General features: G+C 42.4%; 1 protein-coding gene across 1 annotated transcript; it reads right to left on the reverse strand.

The window, feature by feature from the left end:
• Window positions 1–567: 567 nt before the first annotated feature.
• LOC144329153 (uncharacterized) lies at window positions 568–6,987 on the reverse strand. The gene is made up of 4 exons (XM_077935876.1): window positions 6,804–6,987; window positions 5,331–5,383; window positions 3,416–3,453; window positions 568–1,169 (listed from the first exon to the last, which is right to left on the reverse strand). Exons 1-4 carry the CDS (start codon window positions 6,917–6,919, stop codon window positions 1,059–1,061), a joined length of 318 nt encoding a protein of 105 aa, XP_077792002.1. The 5' UTR covers window positions 6,920–6,987; the 3' UTR covers window positions 568–1,058.
• Window positions 6,988–15,674: the final 8,687 nt, after the last annotated feature.

A 15,674-nucleotide genomic window follows, 5' to 3' on the forward strand; every position in this document is an offset into this window, starting at 1 on the left:
TTTTCAATGTTTGACGTTTTATTGTGTTTTAATATGTACAGTGGTACCTCAGGTTAAGTACTTAATTCGTTCCAGAGGTCCGTTCTTAACCTGAAACTGTTCTTAACCTGAAGCACCACTTTAGCTAATGGGGCCTCCCACTGCCGCCGCACCGCCGGAGCATGATTTCTGTTCTCATCCTGAAGCAAAGTTCTTAACCCAAGGTACTATTTCTGGGTTAGTGGAGTCTATAACCTGAAGCGTATGTAACCTGAAGCATATGTAACCCGAGGTACCAGTGTATTGGAAGCTGCCCAGAGTGGGCGGGGTAGAAATATTATTATTATTATTATTATTATTATTATTATTATTATTATTATTATTCCTCCAGCCAGGGAAAAACATTCAAGAACAATATGAAAATAATCAAGGAGGAAACATTGGTGAAAGGGTGTGGCTGGTGGGAGAGTGTGGTCTCAGGAAAGTTCCAAGGGCCAGACAGAGATGCCTGGATTTGGCCCACAGGCCTGAGGTTCCTCACCCCTTATTTAAGTCAAAGATTCAAGACACCAAAAGAGATTACACAACAGCTAAAGTCAGAGGGTTAGTCTTTAATACTTTGATATCTGCTGCGCTCTCTCTTTCTCTTGTTCTCGGTTCTGTCGCTCTCAGTTTCTTGTTTCTCTGAACAGTTAAAATCAGGAAGGGAAAGCAGAGGGGGGAATTGGGTTGTGAGAAATAAATCGCCACCTGTCCTAGGCTTATCCACATTCCTCCCAGGGAGCACAAATACAATTGCAAACCACTACTTGCTCCGAGTGGGGAATTTCAATACAAGCTAGAATGCTGCATGTTATGAACTGGGTCTCCAGAGGTTCCTTTCAGAGCCAGATCTCTGAAGCAGCTTAATGGCAAGCGGGAATTGGATCTATAAATTAACTGCTCCGTGGCTGTCCCTTTAATTGAAGAAGATTGCACGGTCTGAGCTACCAAATGGCAGTCGTTTAAGTTCTAAAGAAGCAAGTGATTGAATGTGTTAATAAACATGCTGATTATTGCTGTACTGCATCCAGCAGCTGTCAATAAAGGACTGATTTCCATTCAAAATTGTCTTGTTTCATTATTGCTCTGGGCTTCAAGAAGCTCCACGGAATGTGCTTGTCAGACACTTTTGGAACATCTACCTCTTGCTGTTGAAAAATAAAAGTAGATTCTAATTAGTCGAGTATCAGAGGTGACTTTTACAGGCAAGAGAGAGCCTCAAATAGCCTTATTGATTTCCCCACTTTTGTGTCAAAGAGCAGGAGTCTTTCAACATTTCGCTCCTAGGCTGCTAATGAAAGAGAACCTTTGCTGCAATTTACATGAAGGGCAATGGTTGTGGCGTCCCCAGTCTGACAGAGCTCCTTTCCTAATTCATGTATGGGCAAATATTGGGAAGCAGAACGAAGGCCATGTAGCTGGCTTGGGAAATGAATTTGGAGACTGCTGATCAAATGCCCGGCCTGGCAACAGCGAAGAAGAATGATAGCTGCTAGAAATGTGAAAACTGGTGGTATTTGCAAACTCAACAACCCGTATTCCTGCATCCTTCATTTGTGACCATTCCAGATTCAGGGTGTTCCTATTACAGTCGTACCTCGGAAGTCGAACAGAATCCATTCTGGAAATCCCTTCGACTTCCAAAATGTTCGACTTCCAAAACTTGGTTTCCGATTGGCTGCAGGAAACTCCTACAGCCAATTGGAAGCCACGTAAGCCACGTCAGACATTCAGCTTCCAAAAGAACGTTTGAAAACCAGAACACTCACTTCCAGTTTTCGATCATCCGGGAGCCAGAACATTCAACTCCCAAGATATTTGGGAGCTGAGGTATGACTGTAGGGTGAAAAGCCCTCAGACAGTTTGGGACCAGTTTACTTGAAGGATAGGCTTGCGCCAAATGTGCCCATTCAACTGCTTCAGTCTGCAGAACTGGCCACTTTGTAAGTGTCACATAACCTGTGAGAAATTGATCATTCAGTGTGTCAGCACCTACTCCTTTGCTTTGCTGTTTCCAATGTCTGCTGAAAACCTTCATGCTTGGACAACTTACCCAGACGTGTGGTTCTGTTATGTTGGTTTTATCTCTGTGTTGACGTTATGATGTCTACGACTTCCAAAGTCTGCTTTAATTGATATTTCAAATTAATACAGTGGTACCTTGGTTTACGAACTTAATCCGTTCAGGAAGTCCGTTCTTAAACCGAGGCACACTTTCCCTAACCGACAGTGCCCTTCCACTGTTCGGATTTTGTTCTTAGACTGAGAATTTCAGCAAAAATCTGACGTTATCCAATTCACTCAAAAACGGTGCCAAACTGTTGCAAATTCTCCCTGCAACTTTTGGCGGTCCAAAAAGCACGTTTTATCATAGACCAAAAAAATCAGCCCTCGGCGCCTTAAACTGCAGAAAAAACATTTTTTTGGGAAAAAAAACCCTAACCCACAGGGTTACAATTGCACCAAAAATCTGACGTTATCCAATTCACTCAAAAATGGTGCCAACCTGTTGCAAATTCTCCCCTTCAACATTTGGCAGTACAAACAGCACGTTTTATCATAGACCAAAAAAATCAGCTCTCAGCGCCTTAACTAGTGGAAAATCTTTTTTGCGAAAAAAATCCCTAACCCTCAAAAAAGTCCCTAAGCCGCGGGGTCACAATTTCACCAAAAATCTGACGTTATCCAATTCCCTCAAAAATGGTGCCAAACTGTTGCAAATTCTCCCTGCAACTTTTGGCGGTCCAAAAAGCACGTTTTATCATAGACCAAAAAAATCAGCCCTCGGCGCCTTAAACTGCAGAAAAAACATTTTTTTGGGAAAAAAAACCCTAACCCACAGGGTTACAATTGCACCAAAAATCTGACGTTATCCAATTCACTCAAAAATGGTGCCAACCTGTTGCAAATTCTCCCCTTCAACATTTGGCAGTACAAACAGCACGTTTTATCATAGACCAAAAAAATCAGCTCTCAGCGCCTTAACTAGTGGAAAATCTTTTTTGCGAAAAAAATCCCTAACCCTCAAAAAAGTCCCTAAGCCGCGGGGTCACAATTTCACCAAAAATCTGACGTTATCCAATTCCCTCAAAAATGGTGCCAAACTGTTGCAAATTATTCCCTGCAAGGTTTGGCAGTGCAAAAAGCACATTTTATCATAGACCAAAAATATCAGCCCTCGGTGCCTTAAACCACAGAAAAACATTGTGTCAAAAAAAAAAAATCCCTAACCCTCACAGTTTCACCAAAAATCTGATGTTATTCAATCCACTCAAAAATGGTGCCTGCAAGGTTTGGCTGTAAACCACTAAGAGAAATGTATTATTTTGTTCAAACAGTATATCAACTTTGCTGCATATAAAAATATCAAGACAAAATATAGGCAAATTGATACCTGCTTGTGATCCACTGGGTTCCAGCACAAAAGGGCCACTGAAAGAAGGGAACAATCAGCCTACCAGCTTCCCAAATAGTATAATATTATAGCTACATAGGACCTGTGGTAGATTACTTTGAAACTCCCCTATGGATTCGTCCTAATGGTCTGTAAATAAGCTAAGACTTACTGAACCTTTAATCTCAGAGGAAAATTTTACTGCCAGGATTATAAAGGGAGATGCTAAAAATGTGGCACTGTAATGAAGCACATACAAATAGAATAACATGCTGTACTGGGACGTCTTTGGGGAAATACACCCCTGATAATAAGTCCAATATTTATAAGTTAAACTGGAGAGCCGTAGAACAGGAATCTTCAATCAAAATTACATAAAATCTGTGCTCAGCTAACTAGGTCCACTGGTGTGCATTAAGCTTTTAAGCTGTTCTCTGGTGGGAATGGAGAATGAAGCCATGTATCCAGCTGAGATGCAGGCCTCGGGAAACAATGTGTGGCAACTTGCAAAGTCTATTTAAAAAAATGATAATAATAAAATGAACGATTTCACTAGCATAAATTCTCAGGGCATTTGAGTAAGCAGTTATGCACTTCTGGACATTTTATTTATTCACTGCTTACTTGTATTTGTATTTCACTTCAATTATAGACTGCTCAATGGCCAGTGAAGACTGAGAAGGGGGCAGGGCAGGGAGCCTAACTGAATACAGTGAAATGTACTTTATGCAAACCTGCACAGGTAAACTCAAATTAACCTGCAGCGCTGTACATGATTACCTGGGTGTAAGTCCCACTGTGCTCAACAGAACTTACTTCTGAAAAAACGTGCACAGAAATGGAGATGTTAATGTTAATAAGAATAAGAATAGAAATGGGAGAGCAAAACGCAATCATACAATGGCTTTATGTACATGAAAATACCAAGCAGAGTTAAGGAAGCATGCAAAAAACTTTGGTGAATCTTTGCCTGAAAGCTGGGGAGCTGTGTATTCTCAACATCCTTGTATACAGGTGTCTTGCGCAATACAAGGAGAAATCTGCTGGATCACAATACGGATGCACCTGAGGGATCACATCATTCCTCCATATGCCAGGAGAGGTCTACAACCATTCAACATACCTTCCTAATGATGTACAGTGGTGCCCCGCAAGACGAACGCCTCGCAAGACAGAAAACCCGCTAGACGAAAGGGTTTTCCGTTTTGGAGGCGCTTCGCAAAACGAATTTCCCTATGGGGTTGCTTCGCAAGACGAAAAAATCTTGCGCGTCCCCGCGGGTTTTTTTCGCTTTTTTCTCCCTTTTCCTAAGCCGCTAAGCCGCCTATCAGCTGTTCCGCTGATAACCCGCTTAACAGCTGATCGCGAAAAGCCGCTAGACCGCTGTAGCCCTAATCCGCTAAGCTGTCAATGGGCTTGCTTCGCAAGACGAAAAAACCGCTAGACGAAGAGATTCGCGGAATGGATTCTTTTCGTCTTGCGAGGCACCACTGTAATCTGTACATTACCTGCACCTGTTATTTGCATAGTAGGAACACAAAGCAACAGCACCAGGCTCTACGTTCTATTGCATGGGTTGGCAAACTAAGGCCCGGGGGCTGGATCTGGCCCAATCGCCTTCTAAATCCGGACCACGAACAGTCCGGGAATCAGCATGTTTTTACATGAGTAGAATGTGCCCTTTTATTTAAAATGCATCTCTGGGTTATTTGTGGGGCCTGCCTGGTGTTTTTACATGAGCAGAATGTGTGTTTTTATTTAAAATCTCTGGGTTATTTGTGGGGCATAGGAATTCGTTCTTTCCCACCCCCAAAATATAGTCCGGCCCCCCACAAGGTCTGAGGGACAGTGGACCGGCCCCCTGCTGAAAAAGTTTACTGACCCTTGTTTTATTGAAATAGAATCAAAGACTCACTTGTGGCCAGTTGATACTGGGGCTGTTCCTCTCTGCCTTTCCCTCCAAGAATTCTAAAGCAAAAAGACAGCACAGACGATATCAGTTTTAATCTTCTGCAGCCTAAAAGCAGGTCCCTAAGAACCACTGTCTAAAACATAATTATATTTCCTTCCCCACAATTTCATTACATGGTTCATTAGGTTATTGCCATTGTAATTTCTGTAATTGTGAATGCCCTTCATGTCCTTGAAGGATTGCAACTTTGCTTCAGCATGCCTCTGGTACCTTGCGAGGTGAATCCATGAATGACATGGAACGAATGCATTCAAGTCTTCCATGTAACAGTCCTCTCTGGCTCTGCTCTTTCCTAAGCACAATCTCTTCCTCATCCTTGGTTATCATCTGTCCTCTCAGGCTATATGTCAGGCTGCAGGTTATTCTTTCCTGCTTGCTTCTTACAAATTAGCATATTAATTTTTTTGCGTTCTTCACCCATATCTCTTTTCAAGCAGACAATCTACTAGGTCTCTTCTATCTCTGTGATACCAGTGAGTTATTGATAACTACTTTTTTTGCTCCCTACATTTTTATTTTATTTTATTTTATTTTATTTTAAAGATATTTATTAAGATTTTACAAAACAAAAACATAAGTAAAACAGGCATACAACAAAGACAGATATATCAAGGGGGGGGGGGAGAAAAAGAAAAGGAAAAAAAACCAATTTTTTAATTTCATAACTCTATAACCCTCTTTCCTGACTTCCTCACACCTCCCTTTTTTGTGTTCCCCTTTGTTCAATCAAGTTCAGCAAATTCTGACCCTCTGTCAAACCTCATTTATAATTATACATTTCGACCTATTATGTCTCTAGTTTTTCTTCTCTTTCCACATCATTTTTTACCTAATCTTCATGTCTTAATCCCTTATACCACTTTATATACCTTTGACATAATATTACTCTGGTCCATTTTTATTTTATTTTTTTAACTATATGGCATCAGTACACAAAATAAACGTTGAATAGTTATATAAAATAAAACTATTCTATATCCACCTTATCTTCCTCTGCTTTTTGTCTCTTTACATCTATCAAATGTTTCCTACCTTGGTTCAAGGTTGCTTTTGGAATATCTATCATGGCCTTTTTATGTGTACCAGGAGAGAAGGTATTATCCTTTTTATGATTAATGTAACATGAGGTTTGCAAAGAGTTGCTTGGAATAGAATCAAGGTCAAAACACTCTTACCCACTCAAAAGATCCCTGCTTACTTAAATAACTCTCTCTCATTCTCTCTTGTTACCACTTATGATGAGAATGCTCTTCAAAAACACCACAGTCCATGCCATCCCCTTTCTTTAAATTTCTCCTCCCAAACAACATTTTCTATGAAAGCTTCAACTGAATCCCCATAGTTTTTATCATCAAATGAAATAAAAGTTTATAACAACAACACATTTAGGACTGTAACACTTAAATTAACACTTACCTGCAGCAAGTCCCATTGAACTCAGTTGGGCTGACTTCTGGGTAGATATTTACAGGATAGTACTGTTCATCTGGGAAGGCACAACACATGTTTTTGATGGGAACTGCATCTGACATGACACAGTAACATCTAATCTGTAACTGCTTCTTATCAGATGTCTACACAGAGATTCAGTTGCTGAATCTTGGCTAGTCAGAAAGAATCTGTGTGGCCAGGGGTGCCAACTTGAATAAAATAGGGGGGTCAAGTAAGCTGTACCCCGCATAATCAATCACATGATGTGACACATGCACATCTTTTGAAGGGCAATGCCCATGTCAGGAATGAGCCAGCTCAAAGCGAAGGTTTGCAACCAACTCCAGAAAGTGACCAGGAATAGAGAGGCTTTGATGATAGTCAGGCAGGGGGGAGCCAGCAGCTGCAGAATTCAGCTCTTCCTGACCTTGATGGGAAAGCTGATACGGCAGTAGCTGAGAGCGGGCTAGAACGTAGTCAAAGCTCACCGGAAGCACAATCAGGTGTGAAAGAGCTCAGAGAAAAGGAGCTCTCAGAAAAGGAGGAGGTGGGAGCTAATCCACGAAGTCTGAGGAGTCGGCAGATGGGAGGGTTGCAAGACAGGAAGCAAAACAAGAGACATAAGGTTCGTAAGTTCAATTGCTTCTGGCCACGCCGGAAGGCATCTTCAGAAGGGTCATCTTGAGTGATGATGCCGTAGGCTTTGTTAGAGCCGTCTGGAACTATCTATTTTTGTAATAAATCCTTTTTAATTAGCTACGCTTACTGTGTTATCAAGCTGCGAACCTGGACTCCTGACAGGCCATCAACTGGGGGGGGGGGCTCAAATATTTTATTGGGGGGGCTGAAGGGACCTCGGCCCCTAGGAGTTGGCTCCTATGTGTGTGGCAGCATTAACCCATCCTTTGGCTGGATCCCTACCCAGCAAGGGATTCTGGTTGACTGAGCCTGTGATTCCCTCTCTAGGCAGATGGTTAATCAAATCTGACTGACTTATTAGATCAAATAATCGAGTGGAATCTGCATAATTGATGTAGTCTGTCTACTTTTTCCTGCCCATAGTGAGCATGTAGAAATTTACTTTGTGGTTCGCAATTGAATGTGAGAGTTTGATGTGTGGTGATCTAAGGTTCTTGAATATAAATCAGAGAATGGGGCTTGCTTTATTTATTTTTTTCTCCCCCCAAAATTTACATCCTAATTCTTTGTACGGAAAAGATGAAGCCATAACCATTGTTGGGAAGACTGATGCTTCATTCTCTTTCTTCTGCTTGGAAATAGCCCAAAATTTGGACTCCTGTAATTAAGGGAACAAAGTGCCTTCAGTGTTTTCTTTTCTTCTTCTTTTTCTGCCGAGCATATCATATTTCAGGCTTTTCACACAATCATTTGAAATCATGACAAGGACAAGGTCACTTCTAAAATTGGCTTGCGTTTCACTTTATAGCATGGCTCAAATGAATGGCCTATTTAAACAAATGACAAAAACAGACTGCCAGCCTTTTGGAGCATTGTCGAAAACTCCGGCTTGTTAGCATTCATTTCAAGCATCTGTAAGTAATTTCTAGCTGGTGGTAAAATGGAGGTTTGAAGAAAATGGTATTAGAAACATTTATTCTTTCTGAACAAGGACCTTTCAAAATATTATTTACTTAAAACAAAGCTTATTGATGCCACCCATTGAATCACATCCATTTATTAGCACTTGCGCAGGAGATTCCTAAATTCCAAGAGCCAGTGTCAAAAATGCAAGTCATAAGGATCAATAGGTTTGGTTACCGAGGCACCTTTCAGAAGCTGTGGCCTTTTCTTAAACTGCCAGTTGTATGAGTGATTGTTGGCACTTGGGAAGAAGGGGCATCAGATCCCACAAATAAAATCTATCAGTCAATCCATATTTATTGCGGTCAAAGACCAGACAGCAGAATTAACAACAGCAACATATACTACATCAGCACCAAGGAGCGGATGCAGTAGATGAAACTGAAAATTCCCTATAAACCTATTTGCAATAAAAATAGCATGCCTTCAGCTAAAATCTAATGTCAAGGCTTTAGGGAATCCTATCTCTCTGATGAACTATGAACTATGCCGAGCAGGGCACACAAGATGAACAGGTCATAGTGGAGAGTTTTGACCAAACGTGATCCACCTGGAGGAGGAACCGGCAAGCCACTCCAGTATCCTTGCCAAGAAAACTCCATGGACAAAGACAACAGGCATATAAAAGTTATGACGCTGGAAGATGAGCCCCTCAGGTCGGAAGGCGTCCAACATGCTACTGGGGAAGAGCGGAGGGCAAGTACAAGTAGATCCAGAGCTGATGAAGCGGCTGGGCCAAAGCCGAAAGGACGCTCAGTTGCGGATATGCCTGGAAGCGAAAGGAAAGTCCAATGCTGTAAAGAAAAATATTGCATAGGAACCTGGAATGTAAGAACCATGAACCTGGGTAAGTTGGAGGTGGTGAAAAATGAGATGGCAAGAATAAATATTGACATCCTGGGCATCAGTGAACTAAAATGGACGGGAATGGGCGAATTCAGTTCGGATGACCATCACATCTACTACTGTGGACAAGAAACCCGTAAAAGAAATGGAGTGGCCCTCATAGTCAACAAAAGAGTGGCGAAAGCTGTACTGGGATGCAATCTCAAAAATGATAGAATGATCTCGATACGAATCCAAGGCAGACCTTTTAACATCACAGTAATCCAAGTTTATGCCCCAACTACTGGTGCTGAAGAAACTGAAATTGACCAATTCTATGAAGACTTACAACACCTTATAGAAGTGACACCAAAGAAGGATGTTCTTCTCATTATAGGGGACTGGAATGCTAAAGTAGGGAATCAAGAGATAAAAGGAACAACTGGCAAGTTTGGCCTTGGAGATCAAAACGAAGCAGGGCAAAGGCTAATAGAGTTCTGTCAAGAGAACAAGCTGGTCATCACAAACACGCTTTTCCAACAACACAAGAGACGACTCTACACATGGACATCACCAGATGGGCAGCATCGAAATCAGATTGATTATATTCTCTGCAGCCAAAGATGGAGAAGCTCTATACAGTCAGCAAAAACAAGACCTGGAGCTGACTGTGGCTCAGATCATCAGCTTCTTATAGCAAAATTCAAGCTTAAACTGAAGAAAGTAGGAAAAACCACTGGGCCGGTAAGATACAATCTAAGTCAAATCCCTTATGAATACACAGTGGAAGTGACGAACAGGTTTAAGGATTTAGATTTGGTGGACAGAGTGCCTGAAGAACTATGGATGGAGGCTCGTAACATTGTACAGGAGGCAGCAACGAAAACCATCCCAATGAAAAGGAAATGCAAGAAAGCAAAGTGGCTGTCCAACGAGGCCTTACAAATAGTGGAGGAGAGAAGGCAAGCAAAATGTGAGGGAGATAGTGAAAGATACAGGAAATTGAATGCAGATTTCCAAAGAACAGCAAGGAGAGACAAGAAGGCCTTCTTAAATGAGCAATGCAAACAAATAGAGGAAAACAACAGAATGGGAAGAACCAGAGATCTGTTCAAGAAAATTGGAGATATGAAAGGAACATTTCGTACAAAGATTACCATAATAAAAGACAAAAGTGGAAAGGACCTAACAGAAGCAGAAGACATCAAGAAGAGGTGGCAAGAATACACAGAGGAACTATACCAGAAAGAAATGGATGCCTCGTACACCCCAGGTAGTGTGGTTGCTGACCTTGAGCCAGACATCCTGGAAAGTGAAGTCAAATGGGCCTTAGAAAGCACTGCAAATAACAAGGCCAGTGGAAGTGATGGTATTCCAGCTGAACTATTTAAAATTTTAAAAGATGATGCTGTTAAGGTGCTACACTCAATATGCCAGCAAATTTGGAAAACTCAGCAGTGGCCAGAAGATTGGAGAAGATCAGTCTACATCCCAATCCCAAAGAAGGGCAGTGCCAAAGAATGCTCCAACTACCGCACAATTGCACTCATTTCACACGCTAGCAAGGTTATGCTTAAAATTCTACAAGGAAGGCTCAAGCAGTATGTGGATCGAGAACTCCCAGAAGTGCAAGCTGGATTTAGAAGAGGCAGAGGAACCAGAGACCAAATTGCAAACATGCGCTGGATTATGGAGAAAGCTAGAGAGTTCCAGAAAGACATCTACTTCTGCTTCATTGACTATGCAAAAGCCTTTGACTGTGTCGACCACAGCAAACTATGGCAAGTTCTTAAAGAAATGGGAGTGCCTGATCACCTCATCTGTCTCCTGAGAAATCTCTATGTGGGACAAGAAGCTACAGTTAGAACTGGATATGGAACAACTGATTGGTTCAAAATTGGGAAAGGAGTACGACAAGGCTGTATTTTGTCTCCCTGCTTATTTAATTTATATGCAGAATACATCATGCGAAAGGCTGGGCTGGATGAATCCCAAGCTGGAATTAAGATTGCCGGAAGAAATATCAACAACCTCAGATATGCAGATGACACAACCTTGATGGCAGAAAGTGAGGAGGAATTAAAGAACCTTTTAATGAGGGTGAAAGAGGAGAGCGCAAAATATGGTCTGAAGCTCAATATCAAAAAAACGAAGATCATGGCCACTGGTCCCATCACCTCCTGGCAAATAGAAGGGGAAGAAATGGAGGCAGTGAGAGATTTTACTTTCTTGGGCTCCATGATCACTGCAGATGGTGACAGCAGCCACGAAATTAAAAGACGCCTGCTTCTTGGGAGAAGGGCAATGACAGGCCTAGACAGCATCTTGAGAAGTAGAGATGTCACCTTGCCAACAAAGGTCCGTATAGTTAAAGCCATGGTCTTCCCAGTAGTGATGTATGGAAGTGAGAGCTGGACCATTAAGAAGGCTGATCGCCGAAGAATTGATGCTTTTGAATTATGGTGCTGGAAAAGACTCTTGAGAGTCCCATGGACGGCAAGAAGATCAAATGCATCCATTCTTAAGGAAATCAGACCTGAGTGCTCACTGGAAGGACAGATCGTGAAGCTGAGGCTCCAGTACTTTGGCCACCTCATGAGAAGAGAAGACTCCCTGGAGAAGACACTGATGCTGGGAAAGATGGAGGGCACAAGGAGAAGGGGGCGACAGAGGACGAGATGGTTGGATAGTGTTTTCGAGGTTACCAGCATGAGTTTGACCAAACTGCGGGAGGTAGTGGAGGACAGAGGTGCCTGGCGTGCTCTGGTCCATGGGGTCACGAAGAGTCGGACACGACTAAACGACTAAACAACAACAATCTCTCTCATGGTGGGATGCCAAGAAGCAGAAAAACAAGAAGAGTTCTTACCAAGTAGTTTATTCAATATTCACAGAGAGAAACGAAGGAATGTGGTCTTTCTTAGATAATGGCGTTGCTCCAAGTAAAGTCCCACCCCCTCAGTCCCTCCTATTCTACGTCACCCCTGCACTGGCTGATCTGTGCTTTCTGCCTCTGAGATTTCTGTTCTAGTACCTTCAAGGCATGCCTGGTTCTGGGAGAAGGGGGGGGGGTCAGGAATCCTTTCAAGAGACACTGAGTCTCTTAGCTGTCTCTCCCCTGGTGCTTCTTCTTCTTCCTGCTACTCTCCCAATATTTCCCAGCTTCTCCCCTCTGCAGCCTCTGAACTATGACCTTCTGCAAACCACTGTTCTAAATCTATACTGTCCTCCTCTTCTCAGGAAAGTGCAGGAAGAGAGGGGAGCAGTTCCCACCATCCTCCTCAGTCCAGCCCATGACATCTATATTCCAGAGTTTAAAATCCGTACTCATTCATTGACCATCGCTGTCACCACAGCCTGTCTTGCCCTTGTTGCCATAAAACAGAATTTTGCAACAGGCCTGGTGGGATTCAGATCTTTGTCAGCAAGAAGGTATTTAGGGTAGGTTTCCTCTGGGTGACCAGCTAGTTTCCTCTGAATGACTTAATCTGCTCCCTTCGCTACGGCAGGCAATATAGAAGAGCATGCCCAATGGATTCAATCTCATCAGAATTACGTGGACAATCTCTGTACAACTGGGATATCATGACATCTGCCCTCTCATAATGCAGAAGGGAGGACATTAAAGTGGGCTCTGGAAAATGCCCAACTGTGTTTACAGTTGTCCAAATAAAATATTGGGCTCAAAATTTTCGGTTGACTGACTGATTTGCATGGCAGCATAGTACTTTCATCTGTTTCCCTTAATCGCATTTATGAGAGAATCACACAGGGATGCTGACCTCCCTCCAGCCGCATTGCTGGGCCTACCGGCAGGATTGGAGTAGCAGGAGCTCCATGTGATTTAGGTGCAGTGGTGGGGCCACCAGATTGACTCCATCATTGCACTAACACTGCACTAACCTTCCCACTGCATTGCCCCTCTCCCTCCCAGTAATCCAGTGATGTAACTGCTGGGAGGACAGGTCCATGGGAGTGCCCCTCCCACCTGTCTGTCCCTGGAATGAAACCTTGCTTTATACACATCTTTGCATTTCTGCATCCTTGGGATATGGATTAGATATTTCCACTGATAATGTGTCAGGGACTGGAGGAATGCAGGAGAGCCCCTCCCCCTTCTCCTGAACCTCCCCAAGAAAAGGAGGACAGTATAGATCAGGGGTCAGCAAATGTTTTCAGCAGGGGGCCGGTCCAATGTCCCTCAGACCTTGTGGGGGGCTGGACTATATTTGGGGGGAATGAACGAATTCCTATGCCCCACAAATAACCCAGAGATGAATTTTAAATAAAAGGGCACATTCTACTCATGTAAAAACATGCTGATTCCTGGACCATCCGCGGGCCGGATTTAGAGGGTGATTGGGCCAGATCCGGCCCCCGGGCCTTAGTTTGCCTACCCATGGTATAGATTTACAACGGTGGCATGCAGAGGGTTACAGCTCAGAGATAGAAGAGGGGCAAAGCTGGGAGATAATGGGAGAAGCAGAGTAGGAACAGCTGGCTGACACGTTATCACTAGAGAGCATTCCACACCACCCCTTCTCCCAGAACCCAGTGAGCAGAGAAAGTAGACCAGAGAGCTAAGAGACAATTGACCTAGGCAGCCACCATAAGAGGGGTGTAGCTCTTGACAACTGAGAAGGGAAGGGGAGAAGGAGATTACTCAGAGCAACGCCATTACAAAAGAGGCTGCGTTTCTATGGCTCTCTGTGAATATTGAATAAAAGGCATTGGTAAGAGCTTCTTGGAAAATTACTGGCGGCCTGCCTAGAGGGAGGGGGATCAGATTCCCTGAAGCCTGAGATGGTGTTGGGTAGCTCCTTGGACAATATGCACTAAGTGGTCCATCCCTCCAGGTGGAACCATCTCCTTCTTACTATCTCCACTATCTTCTCCTGCTTGGTCCAATGTGTACCACTGCCCGGAAGAAGAGGACAAAGCTGATGGAGGCTGCTACTCCATCTCCTTGCTCTTGCCACTGGAGATCATGACATTGGAAATCACTGGAGATCCATGATCATTGGAGCAAGTGAACAGGCAGCAACAGCAAAGCAAAGATCATGAAAATTAATCAATAAAGAAGCAAACTGAGCTTTCAAAGTGGGAGCATACAATTCTGGTCTACTAGTTTAAATCCTAAAAACTAGATCCAAAAAGAAGGGAGGGGGGAACACTCATTGGACGTGATGACACATGCAGTAAAGAACATTGCTGTCTTTAGTATATAATTTCCTTGCATATAATATAATTTCCTTGCAGAGTTCATGCCATCAATAAGAGCCCTTAGCTGCATATTCATCAATGTAAGTTTTGGCAGCTATAAACTGAACGTGCATCCAGTGATGGAATCAGAAGCCAGCAAAATGGAGCTCTCTTTATTATTATTATTGGATTATTCATATCTCAGTTAAGCTTCCTCTGCAGTAATTAAAAGCTGAGGCATTCCTCTAGAGGATAAATCATTCCAGCAAGAATAGCAAGATTAATATATGAGAGTAGGAAGGAGCCGAGAAGCGGGGGGTTAACTACGCAAATAGATAAGTTGTTTGACTTATTTATATTTTTTCTATTAGGCATTAGATGGTACAAAGGATTATGGAAATTACTTGGGATAAGAGATGATGAATACTGTCTTCTGGTGTCAAATGACTTTCAGGACAGAAGTTAATTGAACTGTTTATCAAAGTGTAAGGTCATAGGCAACATTACAGTTAGAGGACTTTGACATAAAATGAGAAGGCTGTTTTATGTCTAACCAGAAAAACACAGTACTGTAATTTTATTTATTCTTTTTAATTTTTAGTACATTTTATAATCAAACAAGAAACTACAAGAATACTTACAAGAATAAGCAGCTGATCAGCTACTGTATGGATACAGAAGATTTTTTAAAGCTGTTTTATTATTAAGTACTGTGGTCAACAAAACAATTGTCAGCTGAATCACTATATTTGCCAGTGATGGAAAGGCACATGCTCTGAATGAGAAACTGAAATATTTGATCATGAGGTAATCCATTGGACTGCATGCCAAGTTAACACAAATCATTACACATGGTTGTAATAGACAAGGTGAAACAACAGAATCATGACGTTTATCTTCGATAGGGGTGTTTAATATGCAGTGGCTGGAATCCAAAGACAAGAGGAGGGATAAGAGAAAACAAGGAACAATACACAGCCAATTCCTTGCTTGTTTTATACTTTGCAAGAGTTACTGCTGCCAAAGATACAACCTGTCTTTTGCACCAAACAGTGCTGCATTCATTCTTCAGAAAGGTGGAAATTTGCCGAAATGATCCATAGTGATTTTTAAAAAAATGTTTAAAAGTACTTCCCAAAAAAACCCAGAGTCCTTTCTGTTGGGGATAATTCAGACTGAAATTCCCAGGTGTCAAAAAAGGTTATTTATGTATGCTACTACTGCAGC

The sequence above is a fragment of the Podarcis muralis genome, chromosome 11 (genome assembly GCF_964188315.1).
Source record: "Podarcis muralis chromosome 11, rPodMur119.hap1.1, whole genome shotgun sequence".
In the NCBI taxonomy this organism is placed as follows: Eukaryota; Metazoa; Chordata; class Lepidosauria; order Squamata; family Lacertidae; genus Podarcis; species Podarcis muralis.

Excerpts from the sequence above, each read along its gene's own strand:
- LOC144329153 (XM_077935876.1), bottom strand. The coding sequence starts at position 6,919 with ATGTCAGATGCAGTTCCCATCAAAAACATGTGTTGTGCCTTCCCAGAT. Across the intron at positions 3,454-5,330 it reads CCAGTATCAACTGGCCACAA|TGGCCCTTTTGTGCTGGAAC; the intron begins GTGAGTCTTTGA and ends CCCTTCTTTCAG. Across the intron at positions 1,170-3,415 it reads ACCCAGTGGATCACAAGCAG|CAAGAGGTAGATGTTCCAAA; the intron begins GTATCAATTTGC and ends ATTTTTCAACAG.